The sequence below is a fragment of the Ammospiza caudacuta genome, chromosome 5, assembly GCF_027887145.1.
Source record: "Ammospiza caudacuta isolate bAmmCau1 chromosome 5, bAmmCau1.pri, whole genome shotgun sequence".
NCBI classification, from domain to species: domain Eukaryota; kingdom Metazoa; phylum Chordata; class Aves; order Passeriformes; family Passerellidae; genus Ammospiza; species Ammospiza caudacuta.
Window position 1 is genome coordinate 32,021,806 of NC_080597.1, and position 25,140 is coordinate 32,046,945.

At 39.3% G+C, this 25,140-nt stretch overlaps 1 protein-coding gene across 2 annotated transcripts in view; it reads left to right on the top strand.

Moving 5' to 3' along the window:
- Positions 1 to 5,379: 5,379 nt before the first annotated feature.
- ANKS1B (ankyrin repeat and sterile alpha motif domain containing 1B) overlaps positions 5,380 to 25,140 on the top strand; it is a 412,748-nt gene continuing 392,987 nt past the window's right edge. For both annotated transcript variants that reach the window (XM_058804621.1, XM_058804622.1), the window contains exon 1: positions 5,380 to 5,513. In XM_058804621.1, the coding sequence (XP_058660604.1) occupies positions 5,380 to 5,513 (134 nt within the window). The remainder of the gene's footprint in view (positions 5,514 to 25,140) is intronic.

Below are 25,140 nucleotides of genomic sequence, written 5' to 3' on the forward strand. Positions count from 1 at the left end.
CAGCATGCTGCTCTTACCAACTTGTATCCACATTTGATTGTGCATTTCTCTCTAATGCATGAAAAATAGTCTCAGGCATATTTTGATAGCACACTGATGTAAACCTAACCCAGAGCAGAAGGACTGGATGAATAATCATACTGCTAATCCCACCTGCTCTGACACAAGAAATACATGTAAAGATATGTATAGATATCCCAGTTAACCTTAGCATCTGCCATCAGAGCAAGATCACAGCTGTACTGGAAATGGCACAGCAACAGAACTGACTTTCTGTCAGTAATATCCCACGCCCATATTCTGGAGGTTTGGCTCTCCAGCACTGACACAACCTGCAGTGTGTGTGTCCTCGACACTTTCCAGCAGTGGGACATTTCTGCCCTTTGGGGAATGCAGCACCCTTCCCATCGTATATTCAGATGACTCTGTAGGTTTGTGGCTGTGAGACAGGATCACAGTTTAATTTCTTCTCTTCCTTAACGTGTTCAGAGCCCCATAAAGGTGATGCCATGAGGTCACTGCAAATGCTGAGACAGTGCCTTGCTGTTGTGCAACATCACCAAGGGACTGGTTTTCCATTCTTTTCCCATGCAAATTTCCAACATGCTTGAAAGGAAGTGTTTATAGAAAATGGAATCCAGTCAGAAGTGTTTGGTCAGAGACAGGATTGTTGTGGTTGTCAAAAATGGCTTTTTCCTCACATGTTACTTCAGCTTCTACTTAATTGGGTGAATCCAAGAATCCATGCAGTTTTTTAAGACCACAGAACTCTTGGTGTTTTTATATCCCTCATGAGTTAGTTTTAGTACCTTCAGTTTCTATAATTTTCTTTTACAGTGGGGGAGGATGCAAGTCCTTTTGCATATTTCAGTGGTGAGAGCTAAACTAAGCATCATGTGAGTATTATGGTGTGTCCCAGTTTTCCAAAGCGAGGCCATGTCCACTGTGCCATCTACCTGCTGAGCCTATCCCCGAGGAGGGCTGACCTGCATCCAGGTTCCACCTTGGCAGGCAACCAGGACATGATGGCATTCACACCTGGCCTCAAGAGCTCATGGCTTGAAACTCGGTTTCTTTTTTATGCTATAGATATACACTCTAAAGAGCAAAAGACAATATCAAGACTGAAAAACACTTGCCACCCAGATGCATGAAAAATACTGCTTTCTCTTGGGCAGCCTTCACAAAAATTAGAATAATAATCAGGCCTATTTAATGCTAATTTATTTTCTGCTGTCAAAAAGAGCTGATGGTTTATTCTAGCATTTTGAGCTCTGTTTCAGAATACCCCTCAGAATTTGTAATCGGGATCTTAGGCCTTCCCTATATCTTTACGTGAGAGGACTGATAATACATAGTCCTGAAATATGATGTCAATATGTTTGCTATTCTACACAACTATTTTTTAATATCATGGATTTAGTGTTTTCTTCAATACCTACAACTCAGTTTTTCATACTTCCTTCCACGCATTTGTTTGGAAATAAAGAGGGAAAAGTCATGGAATGTTAGAAAGCACCCATTTAATTTGCCTTTAATTCTGGGAGGCTGCAGGAGGAAGAAATGAAGAAGTTGTCACCCTGATATGAGAACAAAGCTGAGTGATAGTTGCATTGTAAAAACATTAAGGAAACTCCCTGCTTTTTACAGTCACTTCTAGTCCTTGCAAATGACAAACCAGTTAAAGAATTTCTAGGTAGGCTAAGTGCTCTCTCTGGTATTTTAGAAAATGGAAGAAAACAGAAGGTAAAGCATATGTTGTGTTGAGAGAAATTCTGAGATTGAAGGTGTGATGCCACTTAGACACTGACAGCTGCAGTGGTCATAACTTAAAATGTCTTTACAAATACTAAAACCTTAGAATCAAAATTATGCTGTCATATGGAACATCACTACTCAAAAACATACAACATTTTAAAGGATCTCTTTGCTGTTTTACGTATTATTTTTCTCATCTGTAACTACTGCAAATTATACAGTTGTGTTTCTACATTCTGTGTCTAATTCCCTTATTTATCATACATACATCTTTAAACACTCCACAGTCCTGTCCTGATATTACCCAGAGCAAAAAAAGTAAGACATTTAAAAATACAAAGGAGTCCACTTAATCTAATGAATGGGTTTGGCCATTTACATTCAACTCAGTCTAGATACTTAGTTTTTCTTTCTACAGCCCACTGTCGATTTCATCTTTGGAAACAGACCAGCCCATGTTCTCAATTCTTCTCTTCAGTAGCCCTTAGAATTTATTCACATTTAACCCTTCCATTAAACAGTGCTGCTTACATTTCACTTTTCAAATTGATGGAATGACTCTGTTCTGCTGTATTTGTTAATGAAACTAAATCTTCTATTCAGCCTTCACAGGCTTTTTTGGGCACTAGGCTATGGATTTACTGGGGTTTTGAGCCTTTCTACATTCATAAAATCTTTCTGAATTTGCTGGCTACTGAATGCATCTGCTCCACTGATATTTCTATGCTGATTCTACTTGCTGTTCTTCAACAGCTTTCTGGACGATCATTTCAATTAGAGCACAGTCCTGAGATTTTATTTTCCCTAGAAGAATTATGTAACATTTATACTGAGTCATATTTGCCATCTGCTGATCCAACCACATAAACAATACAAATTCTTGAAAACCTGAGATTTTCCTTAGCATCTGCTTCTAATCTAATTTTTCACAAATGTGCAGGTTTATGCACACACTCCTGCCCTACAATTAGCTCCTCACCAAATACTGGCACCTCTTCCGAGGCTCTCAGCAAACTGGAAGGAATCTCTTCATGCAGAGGATACATGTGAGAAGGTGTTTGTCAGGCCATGCATGTGACTGCCTACGAAATCAAAAGCAAGGGAGGAAAACAGGGAAATTATGGCACCCTTAACACAAATTCAGAATGCAGGGGTGCTCTTAGTTTATGGGTAACTTCTTTGGAATTGGTTAAGGCTCAAGTGGGTGCCAACAAGACACAACTTTTTAGTTGGTTTTGAATTACATTTTTCCACTGTGACTGCTGTGGCTAAGGACTTAAACTATAAATCCTAATTCATGTGATTACACATTTATATATTCAAACCACATTGAAACACTTGTGATCACAGAATCAGGCCTTAAAACTGCTATTTATATCAGACTCTTTCAATAAGAAAAGCTATAGTTAGAGTCCTTATTAATTTTACGCATGCGTTCAGTTCTGTATCCTGCTGACAATATTGGAGAAGACATCATTTTACATCCTGAAAATGAAAAACTATGTAAATTCCATTTTCTAGCTAAAATATACTGTTTTGTTTCTGTGGATGACTTTATTGAAATGACAGGTCTCCATAAGGATTGGTTTTTTTTCTTTTCTAAGAGAAAATCAGACCCCACAATGAAATTTCTATCAATTTTTAAGATATTAAAATTGCTTAATTAGCTATCAGAAACACAAAAACATCAGTAGAACTGTTACTGTCAGGGACTAAAACAAATAATTTGTGAAATCAACAAGGACCTTTCCACTGCCTTAAATGTACCATAGGTTTGGTGTAATAAATACTGTCCGAAAACATAACATTAGAATTCTGCCTAACACAATGTTATTTTGCCACTGCTCCCATTGCTTCTTGTGAACACAAGAGGAGAGTAGGAACACAGGGGAGAGTGCCACTCATCCCAGTGGGGGGAGGGCGAGGGATCATAACTTATTTACCTATGGTCCTACCTACCCCAAATACTAATTAAAACAGGAACACGGGGCTATAATCTAGTTCTTGCGCGTGCACAGTATCAGACGATGTATTTGTCAAAGATCTGCCTATGAGTTGGCCTGCACTGAATATTTTCAGCGAGGCTTGAAAGAGCCCACAATCCACGAGGAATGATTAATTTTGGAGCCTGGAAAAGTCACACAATTTAAAAGGTCTCTGTAACAGAACTGGGAGCTCCAGAAGGGCTGAACTGGATTTGATACCAAATATATTGTTATATTCAGTTATACTATTATATTCAGTTATACCTATACTCAGTATTTCTTATCCTTGGAAATAATGAGAAGCCGCGACCCTGGCGTGCGGCAGGTGCCGGCAGTCCCGCCTGCCCGATTCGCTCCTGACCCCCGCGGGGCCCGGGTTTTCCTGTCTGCCCGCACCGCTTCGCGCAGCGGAGCCGGCGCTGTTCGTGCCGTGTTCCCGGCACTGTTCGTGCGGGGCCGCCGGCGCTGTTCGTGCCGTGTCCCCGGCGCTGGCCGTGCGGGGCCCCCGGCGCTGGCCGTGCGGGGCCCCCGGCGCTGTTCGTGCCGTGTCCCCGGCGCTGGCCGTGCGGGGCCCCCGGCGCTGTTCGTGCCGTGTCCCCGGCGCTGGCCGTGCGGGGCCCCCGGCGCTGTTCGTGCCGTGTCCCCGGCGCTGGCCGCGCGGGGCCCCCGGCGCGCCCCTGACGGCAGGAGTGCTGCTGGCGCCCCCGCCCCGCACACTGTGCCACGGGCCCGTCGCCCCTCCCGCACCTGCTGGCAATAACCCCGCGGGCGGGTGCGCGTCCCTCAGCGCCCGCCACAGGAGCCGCCCTCTGCTCCCTCGGCTACCCAGCCCCCCGTGCTCAGCGCGGGCAGCCGGCCCCGGCCCGGCGCTGCCTGAGGCCGCTCGGAGCCGCCGCGGGGGGCGCGGCCGGCGCACCTGGCGGGGCGCGGGCGGGCGGCGCTGCCGGCACCGCAGTGGAGCGCGGGGCGGGCCGGGGCCGGGGCCGGGGCCGGGGCCGGGGCCGGGGCGGGGGCGGGGCGGCCGCGACGGAGCGCGGGTTCGGTGGAGCGCGGGTTCGGCGGAGCGCCGGGGGGCGGAGGGGGCGCCGCGCCCGGGCAGCCACTGGGAGCGCGCCAGCCGCGTCTCCTCAGCAACGGGCCTGGCACGGCAGGGCTGCGCCTCCTCCCTGCCTCCCTCCGCCCGCTCCTCCCCGCTTCCGTCCGTCCATCCATCCATCCATCCATCCATCCATCCATCCATCCATCCGTCTATCCATCTGTGAGGGTTGTTATCCCCGCTGGCCCGTCCGGCCATAGGGGCCGAGGCTGCCCGCTCCCCCCGCCCCATCCTCTCGGCCGGGGCTGTGTGTCCATGGGAGTGGGGGGAGGTTCTTTATTGGCCTCGTCCTCCCTCTCTCCCTCCCTCCCCCCTTCTTCCACACTCCACCCAGAAATGATCCAGTGAAACTAGGAGGAGGTGATTCTCCTCCTCCCTCCTGCTGCTGCTCCTGCTGGTCTGGAAGGGACTGCAGGAATCTCTGCTGTGCTCTGCTCTGAGGCAGGGTCTGGGGAGGGGAGACCGTTCTGTGGAGGGAGGGAGGGGGCCGCAGTGGCCCGGGGTGCCGCTCTCCCGTGGGGGGCTGCTTGGTTCCCGACCATGGGCAAGGACCAGGAACTGCTGGAAGCCGCTCGCACTGGGAATGTGGCTCTGGTGGAGAAACTCCTCTCTGGGAGGAAAGGAGGGATCCTGGGCAGTGGATCTGGAGCTATTCCCTTATCCAGCTTATTGAGGTAGGGACATCGTTCCCCATCAAATGCTGGGGATATTAACCTGTTCTTCCCTATCGTTATTATCATCGCACCTCTCATCTTCATTTCCATTCCCGCATCCTTCATAGTAACAATAAATCGTTCACTCTCTCGCCAAGTACAAGCATGCCAGGGTTTAAAGTCACAGGCAGGCATTTTATTAACATAGTGGTACTGAATTTCCTGCCTTCAATGCGTCTGCAGGGTCCTTGTTCATTCTGTTACTAGCTGTGGTGCAGAACTTATGTTTTGACTGCTGGGCTAATACATACAATGTATTAATTACCCTTCCTTTGATATTTCCATCTTCCAATTGCTACTTTAATCACAAATGGAAGTGTTTATCACAGACAAGGCATTGCATCATGGAATTCTGTGTAAAAAGACATAGCTTCACCCCATAACCTCACCCATAGCTTCTACCCTTGCTTGCAGAGGAAATTAGGCATGCCATCGTAATAAGCCTACAAAACAAAGAAAGGGAACCTTTTTTTGTGGGAGATCATCGAGGCAGAGGAGGTGTAAAACTTAGGGAGCAGGTTAGGTAAGAGCAGCATCACTTTCAGGTACCTGGATTTAGTGGAGTGAAACTGGGTTACTGCCCATGTTGGGTGATAGGGCTTAACTTCAGTCATTGGTTGTATCTCCTGCCATCTCCAGCATAGCTTTGATCATAAGTTTCATCATGCTCTTAAGTCAGAGCATTGTCACGATCATTTATGGCATCTGACTGTATTCAGAGCAGAGAAGTCTGCAGCACACAGTCCAGTCCTAGTGTTCAACACTAAACTAGGCATAGCAAAAGAAGAAAAAATGAACTGAAACACTGTTGACCTAGAACTTGAATAAATTTGGGGTTTGGTTTAGGTTTTTTTTGTTCCTTAAAGAAAGAAAAGGCCTAGCACAATGGAAATTGATTAAATTAAAATATATTTGTGCTTCTCTTGCCAGTGCCTTCTTGTCAAGATATTTATATTATTTCCAAGTTCCCTATCAGGGAAAATTTATTGTTAACTCTCTAAATTATACTGTTTAAACTCTTTTATAAAATCTTGCTATTTTAAAGCTAGGTTTAGTGCTGTAAACAACAACAGTTCAGGTATTCATAGTTTACCAAAGTTCTGTGGCACCCCTGTTCAATTAGGTATTGCACCACTGTTGAATTACTAGCCCGTTGACCAAAATCAAAACACACCATGTGATTGCTTTTTGTACTCTACTCGAATAGGCTGCTTAGGAAGAAGTGTGCCAGCTAGCCAGTTGAATTTGAAATATGATACCCACTTTTCTAAGTACAGGAGTAAGTTCAGTACAATGACTGGCCATTTATAATCTAGTTCTAACACATGGTTTATGCAGAGGCTTTCTCCAGGGCTAGTGCCTGTGCTGTATTCTTGCACTGTTAATTTCATGTTGTATATTGTGAGTTCTGTACATCCAGAGGGGGTGCATTTGCTTGTGCTTGCCTCCCTTTATTAAACAGCACTGTTGTATGTTGTGTACACAGAACACGTGAACCGTGTGTTTTGTATATACAGATGGGTCATCACAGCCCTTGTTTGTTACTCAGGATTGACGAATTTTAGGCTGTAAAGTCAACTGGCTTTTTTTTTTTTTTTTTTCCTGGAAGTGCACTTAGCTTGAAGAGAAGTAAAGCAGAGTAAAACATATACTGTTTAATTTATGGCATTTCTTACTAATGTCAACAAGAATGTCTATGGCTTTCTGTAAACACAGCTTCAGAAATGAAGAGTGAACTTTCAGCTGTATGCTGCATCCAGCTGTATGATGAAATATTTCTAATTTAGAAAGAATTCAGTAAGCATCATTAATGATGCTTAAATATTCACAATCTAACACACTGTGGAACATAGGACTTTTTAGAGGGTTCAGCAGGAATGTTTAAAGCAGAAACTAGTGTACATTATAGTAAATGTTTTTCATGAAAGGATTATATGTGACAGGTATTTTGACATAGCTTTTTTTCCTTTTTTTTTGGAAATGTTCAATGATCTAACTGATGCCATTAATTATGGATTAGGTCCAGAATGACATGCAAGATTCAGCTTGGATCTATCTTGGTACAGAAGACATGGAAACAATGTGAGAGTCCTATGAACATCCTGATCCTATTTGGGAAATCAACACTTACAGATAATAGCAAAGCTGTAGAAGAGCCATACTTGTACACTATAAAAGTTTGAATTTGAGGGGGATCCAAACATTTTTTAAATAGAAAACCTGAAGAAGTTTACTAGTAGAGCTATATTGGTATCTTTGCATACAGTTTGTTAGAATAAAAACTTTTGACGGTTGATTTTTATAAAGCAACAGAGAAAAATATAGGGGCATAATTTTCTTAATTTTATTTAATTTTTAGGAGTAATTTTGACAGTAACTCCTGCTGTTTTGTTGATCATAATTATTGCTCAGTTTCAAAAATGGTGACCCAGAACTGTACATATGCACTGTGGTGAGAAAGGTGCATGTTGCTCTTTCTTTCTCCTTTTGGCAGTGCTGTTTCTAGTGTTAGCTTGGAAAAGTCCAGCTCTTCAGCATGTATATAGACTAATACTGTGCCTGATTCATTGGTCTATGTAGTAGGACTACATTGTCCCTTTGGATTTCTTCCAAGTGCTGAAGACAACTCAGTTTATGTGGCTGAACGCTCTATGGATAGACATGATTTTTTGCCTGAATTTGTCTTTACATAATTTACAGTAATTATGTGCCCTGTGAGTGAAATTTAGTATTCATAAATTGAAAAACATGCATTGATTGTTATCTGAACCAATGAACAAACTATCTGAGCTCTGATGTCCAATTTACATTTTTATAACAGCTTTTTTTTCTTAACGATTAATGTACTTTATGGTACTTGGGGGGAAATGAAGGCAAACTTTTGTATGTGTATTCTATAGCTGGACCTATTTGTTGATACTAATTGCAGACTAAATTATATAAATTTTAAAGGCCTGACTTCTAATTCCTAAGTCATTAAATTATGATAACAGTTGAAGAAAACAGCTGTGTTCTGGAAGGCTGTTTAAGCACACATATAAATGTATGAAGGAATTCCTGCAAGAATTTAAACACGTGCTTAGAGTATGTGCAAAGTACATAAAAATGATGTATGCTTAATTAAGACCTCATATGCACCCAGATATCTGTAATACTTACTACATAATACCTCATGGCCACATTGGTTTATCTACAACAATGACAACAAATCAGTGATGTTTGACTGTGTGGACTCTGTAACTCAGCTTCAGCTCAGGAGAAGCTTTGAAGGGTTGCCCTGGGTAGTTTGTGCACCCTGCCTCAATGTCCATAGTTTGCTCTGTATTGTAAAGATTGTGGCTCAGTATAGTGAGGGTGAATTCTACAGGTGCAAAGATCTGCATAAAGCATTGCAACATACTAGAGCAAGTAACCCAAGTAAACACCTGATGTAATTTAGTTGCTTAAACTTGGGTACTTAGTGGTAGTTTAGGTGCCCAGGTGTTTTCTGAATGGAATGATGGACTTTGACAAAGAACCAGGAACTCTGGAGATACATCTAAATTCCCAGTGTGATACACTAGGACATCTAAAGCTGTGCTACATGTTTTGCCTATGGTCTCTAACCCAAAACATTAGGTCAGGGCTGGAGTGTCTTCTTTTACTATCTTGAGACACCTCATAAAACATTCAAAGTTTAGAAGACTTAAGCCTAAATTTATTTTTTCTGTTTCTTTGTGAATTCCGCTGGAATTGTCATAAATTAGTGTATTAAATATATTTCATACTAAAAAAATGTTTTTGAAGTTTAGAGTTATGGATTTTTTTTCAGATTGCAAATAGAATTTTCACATATTTTTATGCAATTTCTCTGGCTCTTATATTATTCCAGTGTAAACATCAAAACTTGACAGTAAAATCCCACAGTCTCTCTAGAATTTATCATTAATTTCTGTATCCCAAATTCTTAAATGCATATTAAAAGATTTAACACATAGGAAGAGTAATGTGTTTCTAACAAATCTGGTATTTTTAATTTTCTTAATTTGATTATCTCTGTATACATAGCATGTTTTAATTGACCAGCAGTTTTTCATAGTTGGATAGAGACAGCCTTCATTTCTTTCAAAGAATTTTTAGGAAAAATAACTTTGGAGGTATTAATGTATATCAGAGACCTTACCTCATTTTGCCACATGTAGCCAGGCACATGCCCATTTCTTCCATGTTACTAGCAGGAATGGATAGTGTTTTGTTATACGTTAATTTTTAGTCTTTTTAAACTGAACGCGTTAAAAGAGCTTTGGTTTTTTAACGGGACTGTGGGATTGAATATTAATTAATATGAACTGGCACAGAGTAGTAGGGAAGGTTGAACTGGCCCTTTTTTGCTCTTTGTTGGCTGCTGCCATTACACAGCATGAGAGGGTGGAGCAGCCTGCCTGGAGCTGGTTCTTTCCCCTTCCACGCTTGGCACTGTGGCCGGGAACGGTTTCGTTCTTTGCTCAGCCTTACTTAGCGCAGCTACACCAACCATGTGTAGGCCTGGCCCAAGTTATTTCTCCTCCAAAGTGTAAGAAACACGGCAAGCAGATTGTCAGTCTGGGAGTTGCAATCTGTTTCCTCATCTGTTTCTCAGAGCAGTGTCTTGCTTGCAGCAAAGCCACAGTTTAGCCTGATGGCCTCAGTGTGTGCTGAAAACCACACAGATCCTCTTCTGTTCTTGTGCAGAGCCCTCTGATTCATTCAGCTTCCTTTGTGAAAACAGATCACACTTGGTAGGTCTTGTAGAGCAGGAAGTATTTAAAATGTTGAAATACTTTATGAAGCTTTAGTTAAACAGTTTTAAAGCTTTTTCATGTTATAATTTGAATAACAAATGGACCAACTTAACAAGAATAAGGGATCTATTTCTGTTATTCATTACAGCTAGCATTGTTTAAGGTAAGGGGACCTTAACAAGATAGTGTTATGTGAGACTTGCAGTTCCAGAGTTCTGGGCTCACATAATTCCAAGGTATTTGTTTCAGACAACCAGCACAGATAATAAAATGGAAAGTATTTATTACATAGTTCAATACGGCATCCAGTAACTCTATATTTATTTCTAATTTTAGTTATACTACTTTTAATGAATGAAGGGGATTGTACTGATGTCCTAAGCAGAGCCCAGCATTCTCAGATTTCCCACTTACCTTCTTTATCCTGTCGGAGAAGTTAATCTAATTCTTTTGAGGACATATTTAGTTTTTCTTCTTTTTTCCTTTCAGTATGGAATGCAAACTAATAATCAGGACAACATTTAGTTTATGCTATTTGATATTAGTGATAGTTGATTGATGCATTGACTCTACTTTCCCTTGCAAATATGTGAGCTTCTCTTAGCCTTTGTTTTGTTATCTTCTACCCTTTTTAGATTTATTTTTAGTCTTCTTTTTGATAAATGCTTTCAAAGTTCAGACAACATTTGATCTATTGAACTTCTTCTCTAGTTTGAAATATTTACAATATGTAAAGGTAGCAATATAACAATATCCACGTTATAGATGGATGGTTAAGGCAAGGCAATTCACGAAGTCTGTGTAATAAATCTTCCCTAGGAGTTCAATATGATCCCAGATTTAAGCTCTGTACTTAAACTCCATGGATAAACTTCTCACATCTCCTTACTCCAGAAATAGTTTTCTGAGTATTGGTGAAGTGTATGTTCTATTAATTTTCCTAAGTGTTAGACCAAATGCAAAAATTGACCACAAGGAACTGTAGATCTAGTGTAAAATCTACCAAGGTAATTTTATCTGCCCATAGATAGGATCAAGATATGGTGACTGTATTGGTAGGACTGATGGAGCTTATGATGGAACCAGGCAGACTGGTAAGGGAAGTTTGACAAAGGTGTCAAAAGGAGAAGGTAAGGAACAACCTTCAGAAGATTGAAGTGACTGTAACTTAAAACAATACCTTTAGAATTCGTACAGAATCCTTAGCCACTAGATGGCTAGTGTCTAATTCCACAGAGGACCCTATGAAGTCATTGTGATCATCCCTCCTGTATATTTCCCCACTTATAATTTTAGAGGTTTGGTAATTCAGTAGAATTAATGCTGCTTTGTAAATTTTTGACATTGACATGACATTACTGTTTTTAAGTAGTAACGTTATAGTGGAACTAAAAGGGGAAATAAACGAAAGGGAATGAAGAATTTTGTAATCTGAAAGGTCTGCTATCTTGTCAAAGTTGGAAATGTCATGAAGAACAAATACAGATGCTTTTAGGGCAGGTGTTTTCACAGTCACTGCAGTAGGGATCCAGGACATAGCCATGTTTCCAAAACTCTACAGGTAGATTTTTTTATTTGCCTCCATTTCTGTTTGTATGAGCATTCCTGGATGAGCTGCTAAGGAGTGCTTATAGCTTTAGGCAATTTTTTTTTATTTTCCTGACAAAGGCACGAGTTGAAGCATCCTATAAACTGCTTTAATTTATGCAACTGGTATATAATCTGTAAGGGACAGTGTAATGTAGAGTGCAGTTACAGTGCCTTTTCTTCAGCAAGCTTAGTCTGCTCACCTGAGGAAGTGACAGATACAAGAGTTCTGCAGCTGGAATTCCCTTCTGCCATGGAATTTCCCTGCTGGCCATTTCCAGTTAGAATACACATCCTAATCGTATACTAATATTTGAAAGTAAAATATATTGACAGCTTTTAATTTTAAATAGTAAGTAGTAAGTAGTGTTCATTTCTGCTTACTCATATGACATTTTCAAGTACATGGACACTTTTGGGAAGTAGGAAATACATTTTTTAAAAACTTCTAGCCTTTATTGGAAGACCTTTTTTATTTTTAATTACTTTTTCCTGGTGGCAGTATTTTCAGTATGATCACTTTGCATTAAGAAGTAATACAACAACTGTTCTGCACCTCACTTAACATCTATGAATTTCTATTAATGTACAGGTATCTACTGTGAGAAAGGTTCTGTGAGATTTAATTCCACAAGGTTATACTTTTATTATAATCATTTTACACTGTTTCCTATGTATTGCACTTACATTTTCTAGAGCAAGAAAAAATGTTCAAAATGATGTCTTGAGTGCAATTTAGTTCCTCTTTAAAACAGCCAGTGGCAGCTATGTCTTTTTAGTGTTGATGTCAGTGCCAGGTGTGTAAGTTCCTATTACAGGCAATGGAGATCTAGTCAGTTAGGGGGCATAGAGAGTGACTGAGCTCACCCCAAAGTAGATATTGAATTATTTTAAGATTAAACATATCCCTTATTTAAATATTTTTGTAGGTAAACATTGAAGAACAGGAAAACAATTGTAATTGAAAGTATATGTAGAATATATTAAAAATGATATATAGGTAGGTTGAAGCTAAATTTGGGTGGAATTTCTTTCCTTCTGTGTTGTATAGCTGTTTTGGGTTAATTCAGAAGCAGTAGAAAGTAGGTACTGATCGATGATCGGTGGATTAGCTGGCCAAGGGGCAGAATTCTGGATGGTTGAAGTTAGAGAGACATGAAAATTTCTTCAAATGCGTGATGTTGTATCACATGAGGTTTATTGAAAATTCTCCAAGTGTACAAGAAACAAATTAGAAAACATGAGCTGGAGTTGAAACTTAGGAAGATAGGAAAGGCAAAAGTAAATATGTTGACATCAAAAGAAAATATGGACTCAGTGCTTGGTGGGGCAGAAGACCCAGTGACAAAGCTCACTGACAAGGCAATGACTCATTGTCTTTTCTGCTTTGGTTAGTCGGCTATACAGTTTGACTTGCCAGCTTTTGAAACAGTCCCTACAGTAGAGGAAGATCAGGGGAACATTTACATTTGAGGAACCCATATTACTGTGAGGTCACTGTTAATTTTTGGAGAATTGTATCAAACATGGGAAGTTTCTGATGACTGAAAAATGAAAATGTCATGTGTGGGGTGATAGAATGTAAGAAAATAGAGATAGTGCAGAAGGCAATCTCACCCTTGAGGAGCTGCAACTGTACTAATCACCAAAGATTAGGAGCAGGCCTGCCCTTAATAGGCCACAGCTATGTCCAATAAGCATGAATGCTTTAAAGGAGTGGGTTAGCTGGGTGGGAGGAGAGTTGGGTTTTGTTGGCTGTGTTGTGTGCAAGATGGAGTTAGTGCTGCGAGGACCATGCGAAACCACCAAGAAGGTATGGGACTTTTGCAATATAGTAACCACAGTCATGCCCTTGGTTTGGAAGAGCAAAAGGATGGTTCTGGTGTCACCTGGCTCATCAGTCTATTCTAAGTCCTAGAGAAAGTTCCAGAGTGTATCCTTATGCATGTAATTTCTGCTCTCACAAAGGGTGAGAACAAATCTAATAATAGCCAGCATGGATTTACTAAGCTTATGATGAATAAGAGGATGATAAGATGGGTTGAAACTTGGTTGGACTGTGAGAGGGTGTGATTGACAGTACAAAATCCAACTGCTGGGATCTGCTAGAGAGTTTCCTCAGGATTCAAGGACCAGTATTGATTGCAACATTTTGCATATAGCAGGTTTGTAGGTGACACCAAACTGCAGCAGAAACATTCATATGAGGAATTGCTGTAAGGAGGGGCCTGGATAGGCTGGAGAAATGGGCTCATTGGGGTCTCATGAAATTCAGGCAGAAACATTGTGTAGCCCTTCAGGTGGGAGTGGGTAGCCTCTTACACCACTGCAGGTTCTTTTGCTGGAGTTGGACAGTTTTTTGTGTTGTACGTCTTTTTCTGGCATGTTAGTCATTACAAAACCAAAATATTACACTTAGTCTTTGAATTCACACATTAGTAACTTCTTTCTCCTGTGGGAATGGTGTGATTGGTATGTGGATTTTCTCCTATTCCTTCATAGCCTGGACAAGTGCTGAAATAGGTTAAGTTGTTAAATATTCACACTGTCACAGTATGAGACATGTCCAAGAGATAGATGCCTTTTGGAGAAAATAAGAAAAAGAGAGAGTTTTATAAATCAAATTTGGGACTGTCTTTTGGACTAGGTATTTTCTGCATATTGCTTGTGTTTTGCTTGCTTCAGCACTGCGTATTGCTTGAATTTTAAACCTTCATGATAATACTTTCCAGTGTAGTTTTTACTGGTATTCTGAAAATTAACTCCTGAGTTTAATGTCTTCAGTGTTTACTTACTGACTTGTTAGGGTCGTTGTTTTCTATTTTTAGATGTCACTCCATATGAACAGTGAATCTCTAGGTTATTTTTTGCAAATTAACCTCCCCAGCATATTCGTATTAGCAGTTTGACCCCAGAATCTCAAGTCATTGGTAAGGTTTCTTAAAAACATAATTTGTGCTTATTTTTAGTTTTCAGCTTTCTCAAGTTATTATTTATGCACTTTCATGTCCTTCTTGTCATCTGGATAGTTAATTTGTCAAAATATGCTCATAAGTGATTTGCAATCACTGCGCTTCCTGTTTTGTGCACATTTATTGCAGAGCAGTCTCTTGCATAACCAAGTGGTAGATCTGCCAGGGATATCGTCACATATTGTGCACAAGTAATGCTTCAAAGGACCAAATAAATCATTTGTGGAAATAAAGCATATGACATGTAGTATACATACATGTTACAAATCTGTTGTTTGCCTGTCACAACAGTTAAATCTATCCCCTATATTCCTACTTTCATGTAGACCATGCAAGTCTTGATTTCAGAGAGAGAGGCATCTTGTCAGAAGCAGAAAATAAAGCCTCTAAAGGTATGGAATAAGCATATGTTCTGGGTGAGGAAATGGGGGTAGAAGAGAGGAGAAGACCTGAATCAAGGTATTTGGGGTGGTTTGCAAGCGGGCTGTATGTTAAACTCTGAAAAGAAATGATTGGTAAAGGAAATGGGTAGAAGAGTTGAGATTAGGTATAAGAACTGAGACTGACCATGGCAGTTAGCAGCACTGAGGACAGCGAGAGAAGTTTAGGAGATGAGCTATGAGGAACAGGGCAAAATAAAGAAAAATTCATTCAGCAGAATTGAAAGAAAATGTATATGTACTGAAATACAGTTTTCATTCAAAGCCTGACATTTTCATATTTCCTTGCTATATTTGTGAAATGCATTTGAAAACAGTCTCATTTTCTTTTAGTGCTAAAATAAATTCCTATAATAGTGGTTAATAAAGGGCCACCAGTCATGACATTAGTTTAAGTGGAAGAAGTGCTTATGATAAATCATCTAGTCAAGTTTTCCAAGATGACACTACAGGGTGAAATTTCAGGAGTTTTAGTTTGCTTTTTTTATGAACGATAACATTAAGGTTGCCAGTGAAGTTTTTATGTGTCCCACTGAAAGCAGGCATTATATGTTTTTATTTTAATGACACATTCTGTAGTCTTTTCCTCACTTGTGGCCCAGGATAGACAGTGCTCATTAAATAAGCAGTTATTCAACATTTTTGGCTTACTACTCAGTGTTTAGCCCTGAGCCTCATTTTCTGCACAAAATTCAAACTCTTCTCTAGAAAAAGAATGATTAATATTTCTCCTGGGCTTTTTTTTTTTTTTTTTTTGGTGATGTTTGTCACTACGGTATCTGACTGCTTCACAGTATTAATGAGTTTACTGTCCCTGTACTTCAGTGACTGGGTAGGGTTTTAATATCTGCATTTAAAAATGCTGACTGAAGCACTCTAGGATTATGGTGAGAAGTTTGTGTTGAATTGGTGTTTCCATCTGGTGACTTCAAAGAGCTCATTTTTCACAGGATTAATATAGTTAGTATAAAATTATAGGAGTGGCTCTTCATGGTCAGAATGAATGTCTGTCTCGCAAAGTACTCTTCTCCAGTTTTGACTGTGAGTCAAGAGCCTGTTCTTAGAAGAATATAGTGGCAAAGCAAACATGTCGTGTGTAACAGATTCTCCAGTGTACTCTCACAGCTTTTAGCAATTTACAGCAGCTTTCTACAACAGATGTATTGTCTTTGTATTAAATAGCTCCAGTGGATTTTTTTTTCTGTGCATTTGTTCAATTGGTCTTTGAAGCAGTGCAAATTTTTAGCATTCATGACATCTCACAGCAAGGGTTCCACATCTTAATGAAGTATTATGTGAAGAACATTCTCTGTAAATTAAGTAGCATTTATATGTTCAAATGCGTAAAAATCTGTTCAGATACTCAGGTTTGTTTCTGGAGAACAGACATGGATACAATGCAGTTCTGTGGTGCAGCATTAAACTGCTGTTCCTGTTCTTACCTTATTTAATTGATTTAATAAATACCAATGCGCCTTTTAATACCTTTGATTTTCAAAACGAAAAGTTTTTATTCAATCATCCCCATTAAGGGATAGGCCTTCAACTGTTCCAAGATCATTCATTGCACAATAAAAGGAAACCATGTGATTAAGACTATTATTAATACTTATGTGTTAGTAGGGTGACTGAGCATCAGAACTTTAATCCTTGCCTTTGCAATCACAACACATTTTAATACACTCCTTTTGTATATAGTTATGTATATATTTCCACAGAAATGTATTTTTTTCCAGAGAAAAATGCATTTCTTTTGAGATTGTAAATATGGCCTACCCATATGGTGGTGAATAGAACACAAAGAAATTTGAGACATCTCTAATAATCTAGGAAAAACTACAACTCCTGTGTATCTAGTATGTTTATGAGATATTATGTAGAATTTAAGATACTGGAGGATGGTTTTTTCCTTTTTTCTTTTCAGTGACTAGTGATACTCATTTGCACAAGATTCCCATTATATTATGTGAAACAGCAAAAGTGAGGCAAGAAAAATCAAACTTTAGTTGTTGAAAGTCAAGTGTGAAGATGAAATGAAAGAGCTGTGTGTAGGGGAAAGATGTTATTTTCTTCTCTTCTCTTGTGGGAAACAGCAAGGTCATTCCCTAGTGATGGAATGTTTCCTCTTATGCCCTAGAAAGATAGTTTGAGGCATAAATGGGATGTGTATGATTTTCTTACTTAAACTGTGGACCAGAACTAATGAGTTAATTCAGAAGAGAAGCTGTTCTTGGTCTGTGGTACTTACTGTGTTGCTACTGCCTAACCAAAAAAAGAGAGGAGCTTCAGCACTGAGCATCTATGTCTCTGTCATTCAAGCAAGAAAGAGTTACACAGACATAAATAGTATAAAAGGAGTAAAAGTAGCAGAAGTCTTGTCATCTGCCTCCAGTGCCTGAGTAGTCTTTGCTATGACATGAACTGTTGCAATGTTTGTGCTCATTCTTTTGCTTTAAAGCTCAGCTGGTTGTAACAGGACACAGACTGAGTTTTGAGAAAAGCACTTGTTTAGAAGTGTCGCCTTTTTAAAATGCCAAGGGAGCATCCTCCTTGTTAGGCTGCCTATTTCAGTAGATAATCTCCAGGGAATAAATCAGCTAATTATGATGGTAGTAAGAGATGAAGAGATTTCTTTCCCTTCCCTCAGTAACTAAATATTGTTTTCATAGGATTTTTTTATCATCATCATTCCTTCCTTTCCCACTATTATTGTGATGCCCAGCCTGAAAGGGGGAAGAAAGGATGTGAAGAATCCTGAGGTTGCTTGTGCCAGCCTTGGAAAAGAGAACCTTGCTGCAGGTATTCACCTCAAGGCCAGAGAGTCCATATGGAAAAAAAATAAGATATCTAGGTTAATGACGTTGGTAAGTGCAGAAGGCACTTGGCTGGAAATGGCATGGAAAATTGAACATAAAGCAGAATTCCTTGGGTAGTTTGAAAGAACAGAAACAATACTGATGAAAAATATAAGATCAGGGATACAGGACTGATTTACAAATTAGGGCATGGTAATTTCCTGGACAAAATTACTAGAGGTCCATTTTCAGAACCTTCCTCAAAGACTGGTGACAACTTTTGAAGTGGCAAATGAATTTATTTAGAGAGTGACAAGCAAATACATTGAGGTGGTTGGATGTTGTCCGGTCTTTGCCCAAGAGACCCGTAGCACGTGTGGATGAATTTGCCTAGCTACTTGGGAAAATGCCAAAACCAAACCCACTATCTCTGAAAAATGGGAGAAGGAAGGAACTCAGTCCTTTTGTGGTATTTCTGGTAAAATATGTTCTTGGGCTCAGAAAAAGCTCAGTCAAGAGTGAGAAAGCAGGCCTCGGGATTATTTTTTAAAGGATAGAGCCAGAATGTCTACACTTCTTTCTTTTAAAGTTTACTACTTTGTCTAATCTTCACAGTAGCTAATTATCCAAATCTCCTTTGAAAATCTGACTTTGTTAAATTACACAAGATGTCACCATTTTTGAGTGTCACAATTCCTAAAGAAGAATCAAGAGCAATTATTGAAGAAGGTCAGCTTGTAATATGCATCTCTGTAGATAAGTTTCATTTGACTTGTGAGGTGTTGTATCACCATGCAATTGTCATTCAGCATGCATTATTGTAGTCTTCTGGGATTCTTGGAAAAGTCCAGAATACAGCTGAGATTTTCCCCATGAAAATGAGCCTTTTGCTAGAACTGACAATTCGTTATATTCCTGAAGAGTTGGGTCTTTGGGGATTTTCTTTCTCTGCTCCACAGAAAGCAATCTATGTACCAGATTAATTTCACAGTATTGCACTACCAAATTTACTGGGCATCAGATGAACCTCAGGTAAAGCATGCAGAACTCAGCAAAGGATGGCTTTCTTTTCACTGTAACTATAAGGCAGATGCTACTTTTCAAAGCAGCTGAATTGACACTCACGTAGGGAGCTGTCAGGAACTATTTCAAATTTTCCAGAGCAGCAAGGGAGGCTGTCCTGACTGTGAGAGCACTGCTCAGGGCATACTTCTGCAATTTTAGTCACACGGCCTAACGTTCAGACCATGGCAGGCAAATGCAGTATAATTTTGATGACAAATCTCTTTCCCTTTTTAACTCCATTAGGGTACATTATTACACATCTAAGAATACAGGACTTGACAATAATAGGAATGATTAAAATAGTTGTTTTTCATTTAAACCATTTTTTATTCATATGTGAAGAATTTCTTTCTAAAGATGTTATAAGTTTAGTTTTCATGGGCATCATGCAAAGAAGTTTTTGCTAGATTTGAAAATTCTTAGAAACCTGGTAACACCTGGGATTAAGATTAAAGATTTGTGACCCACCTTAAAAATTGTCAGAAAAGGAAAAAGTAGCCTGACTTTAATTTCTCATTTGAAGTGTAATATGTCTCTTAATTTGGTGTTGTGCTGCTGTGCTAAAGTTGGCTGTATGTAATACAGTACCTGATTTTTTTCCATAATTTTCAAGTGATTGTTTTTTGAGCAGGTTTTGGGGTCAGTAAGCACATATATCAATTACAGTAAGCAAAGAGAAGTTTGCCTCATCCATTCAAATGGATTCTCAGGCTGAAGCTGGGGTCATTTATTCTGACCATAACAGCTGAAGACTTGCACACCTAAGCATTAGTTCACATTCCAAATGAAGAAAATGCCTTTGGCTAACAGCAATGCATTCTGTAACTATACACTGACCACATTAATGATATTGTATAGCTGAGTGTTACTGCACTAAATATTACACGTCTCCAGTTCTGTTAGTGCTTTGATCATTAGATTCTCTTTTCCAGTTGAAACACTATCAAGTTGTGTTTATGTGTTTCACTGTTAATCAATAGTGAGCTAGCCTATCAATTTCTCAATAGGGCAGTATTTTCCACTACAGCTTAAAAACTTAAATGTAAATAATTGCTCACTTTATCTTCACACATCTCTTTTTTTCTATTGTGGGATGTTACTTCAATGCTAATGAGACAGGACTGGGTATCACCATCCTCCAGAAAATAATGCAAGTGGGAGAAAACATACTGAAGACATTTTGCAAATAAGTTTGAGTTATGTTTTTTATATAGGAAACCTTGAAAAATCCTGAAATGAGTTAAGTCACACTTAGGTAGTTATGTGTCTGGTTTATAGATCTATGCTTCAGTGAAAAGAGCCAAGTTCCTCTCCTTAGAGACGTGCATCAGTAATATGATGATGTCGAAGGTGCATGTCCCCTTCCTTCCCAATCAATATCTTTTTTTTCAAGAAAATAGAAGTGTTTGTATGTCTGTAGTAGTGCATGAAAAGCCATCTTCAATTAAAAAAAAAACACCAGGTTTTCTTGTTGAATTGTGGTTGTTTTTATACTTGCTGTGGTCTAAGTTTCTGACCACACAAAGAGCATGGAGTTTAACAGAGCCCAAAACAGTAGTTAAGCTGGTAACTCTGTAATTCACCTCTGATGTGGAGATTCAGGTTCAAGTCTCTGGTCTTATCCCAAGAGAATTCTGTAATTGGTTTACCCAGCATGTACTTTTCCCCAGACCAAAGATTATACAGTTACATAAAAATATTCAAAGAGATTAAATATTTTAAATCCAAAATGTACAAGCAGTGTTGGACATGACACTTGCTTGGGAAACAGAATGATGGTATAAGTAAGGTTACTTTTAAGTTTAATCTTCCCATCGTAATCCATCAGCTTTTAGTTTCACATTCTGTTCTTTTCTGTTTAAAAAACTTAAAAGTCAACACGAAAAACCCCCACTTCAGAATGATTCTTAGTTTAAATTTCACATAGGAAAGTGGAATTACCAGAGACTCAAAATTTGGAAGACAAATACTTTCATGATTTCTAAAGGCAATTTGTTGCGAAGTAAGGGAGTGTTCTGTTTGTACTATATTGAAACCTTTCTGAACCACTACTTTCAATTAAATGTTTTGAATAAGAAATGTGTTAGAGTGCTGGGATGGTACGTTCAGAAGCCTTAGCACCGTTTGAAGTGGACCTGCAGTTTTCTCTGTGGCATGGGCTTGGAAGTACAGGACTTTGAACTTCTTAGAGTATTCTGTGATTTTATAGACTTAGCAGAACTGTGCAGTTATGAATGTATTGGTTGTAGGTTTCATTTGTTTAGGCACTGAACAAGATTTAAAACTGCTCCTTTCTCAGATGAATATCATCAATCCATTCATGTCTGTGGTGAAGTTTTACATTTGTGCAATAATTTTTGTCTGCTGAAGTAATTACTATTCATATGTGACTTCTGGCTGAACTGGTTGGAGAAAAATATGTTCCTTAACATATTACATTACTGAAATCTATCAATTTGGAGCCTAGAGGTCTTTCTTTAATATCTCCATTTCTTTCTTCCCCTTTCCTCTGATCTCTCTTGGTTTCTCTGCCCACCTGTTCCCACTGTTTCCCCCTTCTCTGCCTCTCTCTCCCCATCACTCTATCTCCAATAATCTACCTTTCCATTCATCCCTTTCTCACCACATCTCTGCACCAGCTTCTGCCTCACCACCAAATCTCTCCCCTCTCTCCACCAGTTTAAGCCATAAAGAGAATCACCTGAGGCAAAATTATACAAGAACACAAATCAGGAAGCGTTGCCTATTGAGCTGAAAATAGTAAGATAGAAAGATACAGTGACAAAGTAATCTGAAAAGGGAGAAACTGATGTCTTTGTTCAGTAAAAAAGTTGGTGTTCCTGAGGATGAGCCAATGGCAAGTATGATTAGACTAAAACAGGGCAAGTCACCCATAATCCCATCCAACATTAAAAAGGAAAAGTGTGAAATAGAGAGGACATGTTTTATTTAGAATATGGACATCTGCTTGGGTTGTATACTCTCTTCTATGAACTGAGACTTAGCATAATAATGACAGCAAGTATCCTAAAGAATTGTTGGATGATTTGACTGATTATAGATAAGTTCATTAAAAAATAAAAGCCTATGCAGAAATACCTGATAAGATAAACTATTTCAGAACAAAGAGCTGAAGATGAGGCTGTCTGATATGTTTTCAGACATAATTTAGATGACAGTGAAAAAAGAAAAGGTGTGACTAGGGATTTCTGGCAGTAAAGAGAGAAGTTTTAGATCACACCCTTTTAATTGGTTTGGTGAATTTGCTAGATTGTAGTGGATGGGCCTTTTTTATAATGTACACAAAAGAACTTCACACATAAGTGCTTCAGATTTACAATGGGGATGCTTTGGAATAAGATAATTAAAGTAATGAAAAAGCAGAAAGAGGAAAAGTACAGTGACTGGCTTATTTACTGGTTTATAAAAAACCTGGAGACATGATTTTGTTAGTTAAAACAGAAGCATAAATAGACATATTTATTTAGGGGAGATATAAAGAAAAGGTACAGAAGGGAAGTCCTTCTCAGTATGCAATTGTCTTGAGAAAGAGATAGATTAGTTAATGAGTAAAAAAGCTGTCTTGCAGAGATTAAGATCATATTCTGCACTCCACTTCAAAATTCTCTTTCTCTCCTTCCTAAAGATTTTATGTCTAGGCAAAGCATCATAGAAAGTGGGGTGAGCAAATTTAGGATCTCTTAGATGCTGAAGTACTGGAAAGCATGGTGAGGTAACACACAGCAATGTTATCTGTAAATGACATCATCTGTGCCAGGATCAACAGAGCCACCTAATAATCTATATATGGTTCTCTTTAGATTTACATGTGTGGAGCAATGGTACCCAGCCTAGAGCTACACAGAGCGAGCTTGCGTTTAGTTTGGGACTTAGCTGAGGATCAGTGTCATGCAAATGTGGCTATAATTCTTCCAGACTTCAGCTAGTTTTAGGAGCATTATAAATGCACACAGTTGGCCAAGAAATGCTAAGTCCTAACTGGCTTTTGCAGGCAGTCCTATGTCTGTGTACCCACATTTCTCTGCAGATAGTCTGCCCATGAACTGTGCCGTGTTGGTGGCATATTGTGTGCATCACTGAATGTTGTATATTACCACATGGTGTTCTTCAGATAAAATTCACTCCACTTTAATCATATGAGAGGGATGGTGCTCTCTTAGTTGTTGTTCAGTATTTTATTTTCTCATTGTAGCTGTTAGCTTATGCCTTTGACGCACAGCTTGTAGGTGTTTCTATAAAGAGAATTCTTTTCCTCACTTATTTCACAGCAGAGTTTTGCAAGTATAATGCATCTATTTTCAAAAACAACCTTTGATGACAGGGTATTATTACTCCACTTTACAAATGGATATGTGAAGCCCTGAGACACTAGGGTCAACATCATTGGGTAATTTTAGATGCCTGATTCAAAACACCTAAAACCTGCTTTCTGACTTTGAAGAATATTTGTCATCACAAACCATTTAAAAGTGCAAAGCACAATTTCCTCTGGCTAGCAGGGCAACTGTGTGTAGTGCTTGTGCAGTACAAACTCAGAATATGAAGTGGATATTCTGAAAGTTACATGCTTGATGATCATTCTTATAAAGTTAGATTTAAGAGACTTTCCTACTGTCAGAAAACCTCTGTGGTACAAGAGGTCTGCATCTCTAGGTCAATACTGCACTACCCTGCATACAAATGTATTCATTTTTCCCATGCAGTACTCTAGTCCATTCAGAATATATTTCCCTTTCTGTTTAGCTTCACATTTAGCAGGCTCTGTTGTACAAATTCATGAACTACCTTTACAGTAGGTTACATAGACAGACTGAGGCAGTTTTAATAAGGAAAAAAATGCATGCATAACTTATTTATGCCATTTCTTGTCTTTTCAGTGGGATTTGTTAAAATATTTTTACATTATTATATATAGATATATAATTTCCTTTTTCTTTTATAAAAAATGTGATAAACTAGCAATTCCATCATCTTTGTGGTATCAACGCTCAGATGCATTAGACCTGTTCAATTTTTGCATCTGAACTGACCAGCTGCATGATAGCAACTCATGGGGCTAAGACCCACAGTATTCATGGCCAAAGAAGTCATCTTTTGGCCTTATGAAGCTTGTAAGCCACTAACTACATGAACCTGATGCAGGTCAGTGAGAAATGGCACTTCAGGATGTGCTGCACAGAACTGACTAGCATGCTTGGTACAGGTAGCCAGTGGTCATGGGCATTATTATTTTATTGGAAGTGTTGCTGACATTTCCCCAGTTATTGTGGAATTCATTTTAGGAAAACACGTTCTGGAAGGGTGTTTTACAAGTGTTAGACACTTGTCACTTGATGAATGTTCAGCTCTTCTAGTCTGCCCAGCTGTTTTCTTAGCTTTAGACTTCATTCTAAATATCCTGTGTTTCTTTGTGTCCTTTCACAGCCCTTCATTTTACCTTGGGAGGCTAATCCTACCAGTCTTTGCCTCATCTGTTTAAATTATTTCAACAGCCCAGCTGTTGAGCAGCCCAGTTTCAAATTTCATGTCTTGCCTGCGTCCTCTTTTCTGTCTTCTCATTTAAGCTTATTAATTTCCTGCAAATTTCCCTTAATATGCTAATTTAGATTTTCTTCCCTTGTCCCCTATTCTACTGCTCTAGATCACCTTTCTTAGAAATCTGACGTGTGGCATTGCAACTTAAACAAAGCAGTTTAATCATAAGCAAAGCAAAATGTGATTTTTACACTGGGTAGCGGAGGTAATGCATAATAGGCCATTTTGCTAGAGCACTTGTGAAATTCACCATCCATAAAGAAAGAGGAGTTAGTCAGAGAAAGAACATATCTGAGTCTGCATTTTACTGATGGGCAGTAGCTTTTTAGCATGGCTTGTACAGAAGACCGTGATTTATTTAATTCTGCATGGTAGGATGAGTCTTAGTGCACTAGTGTGTAAATAGTACAGTC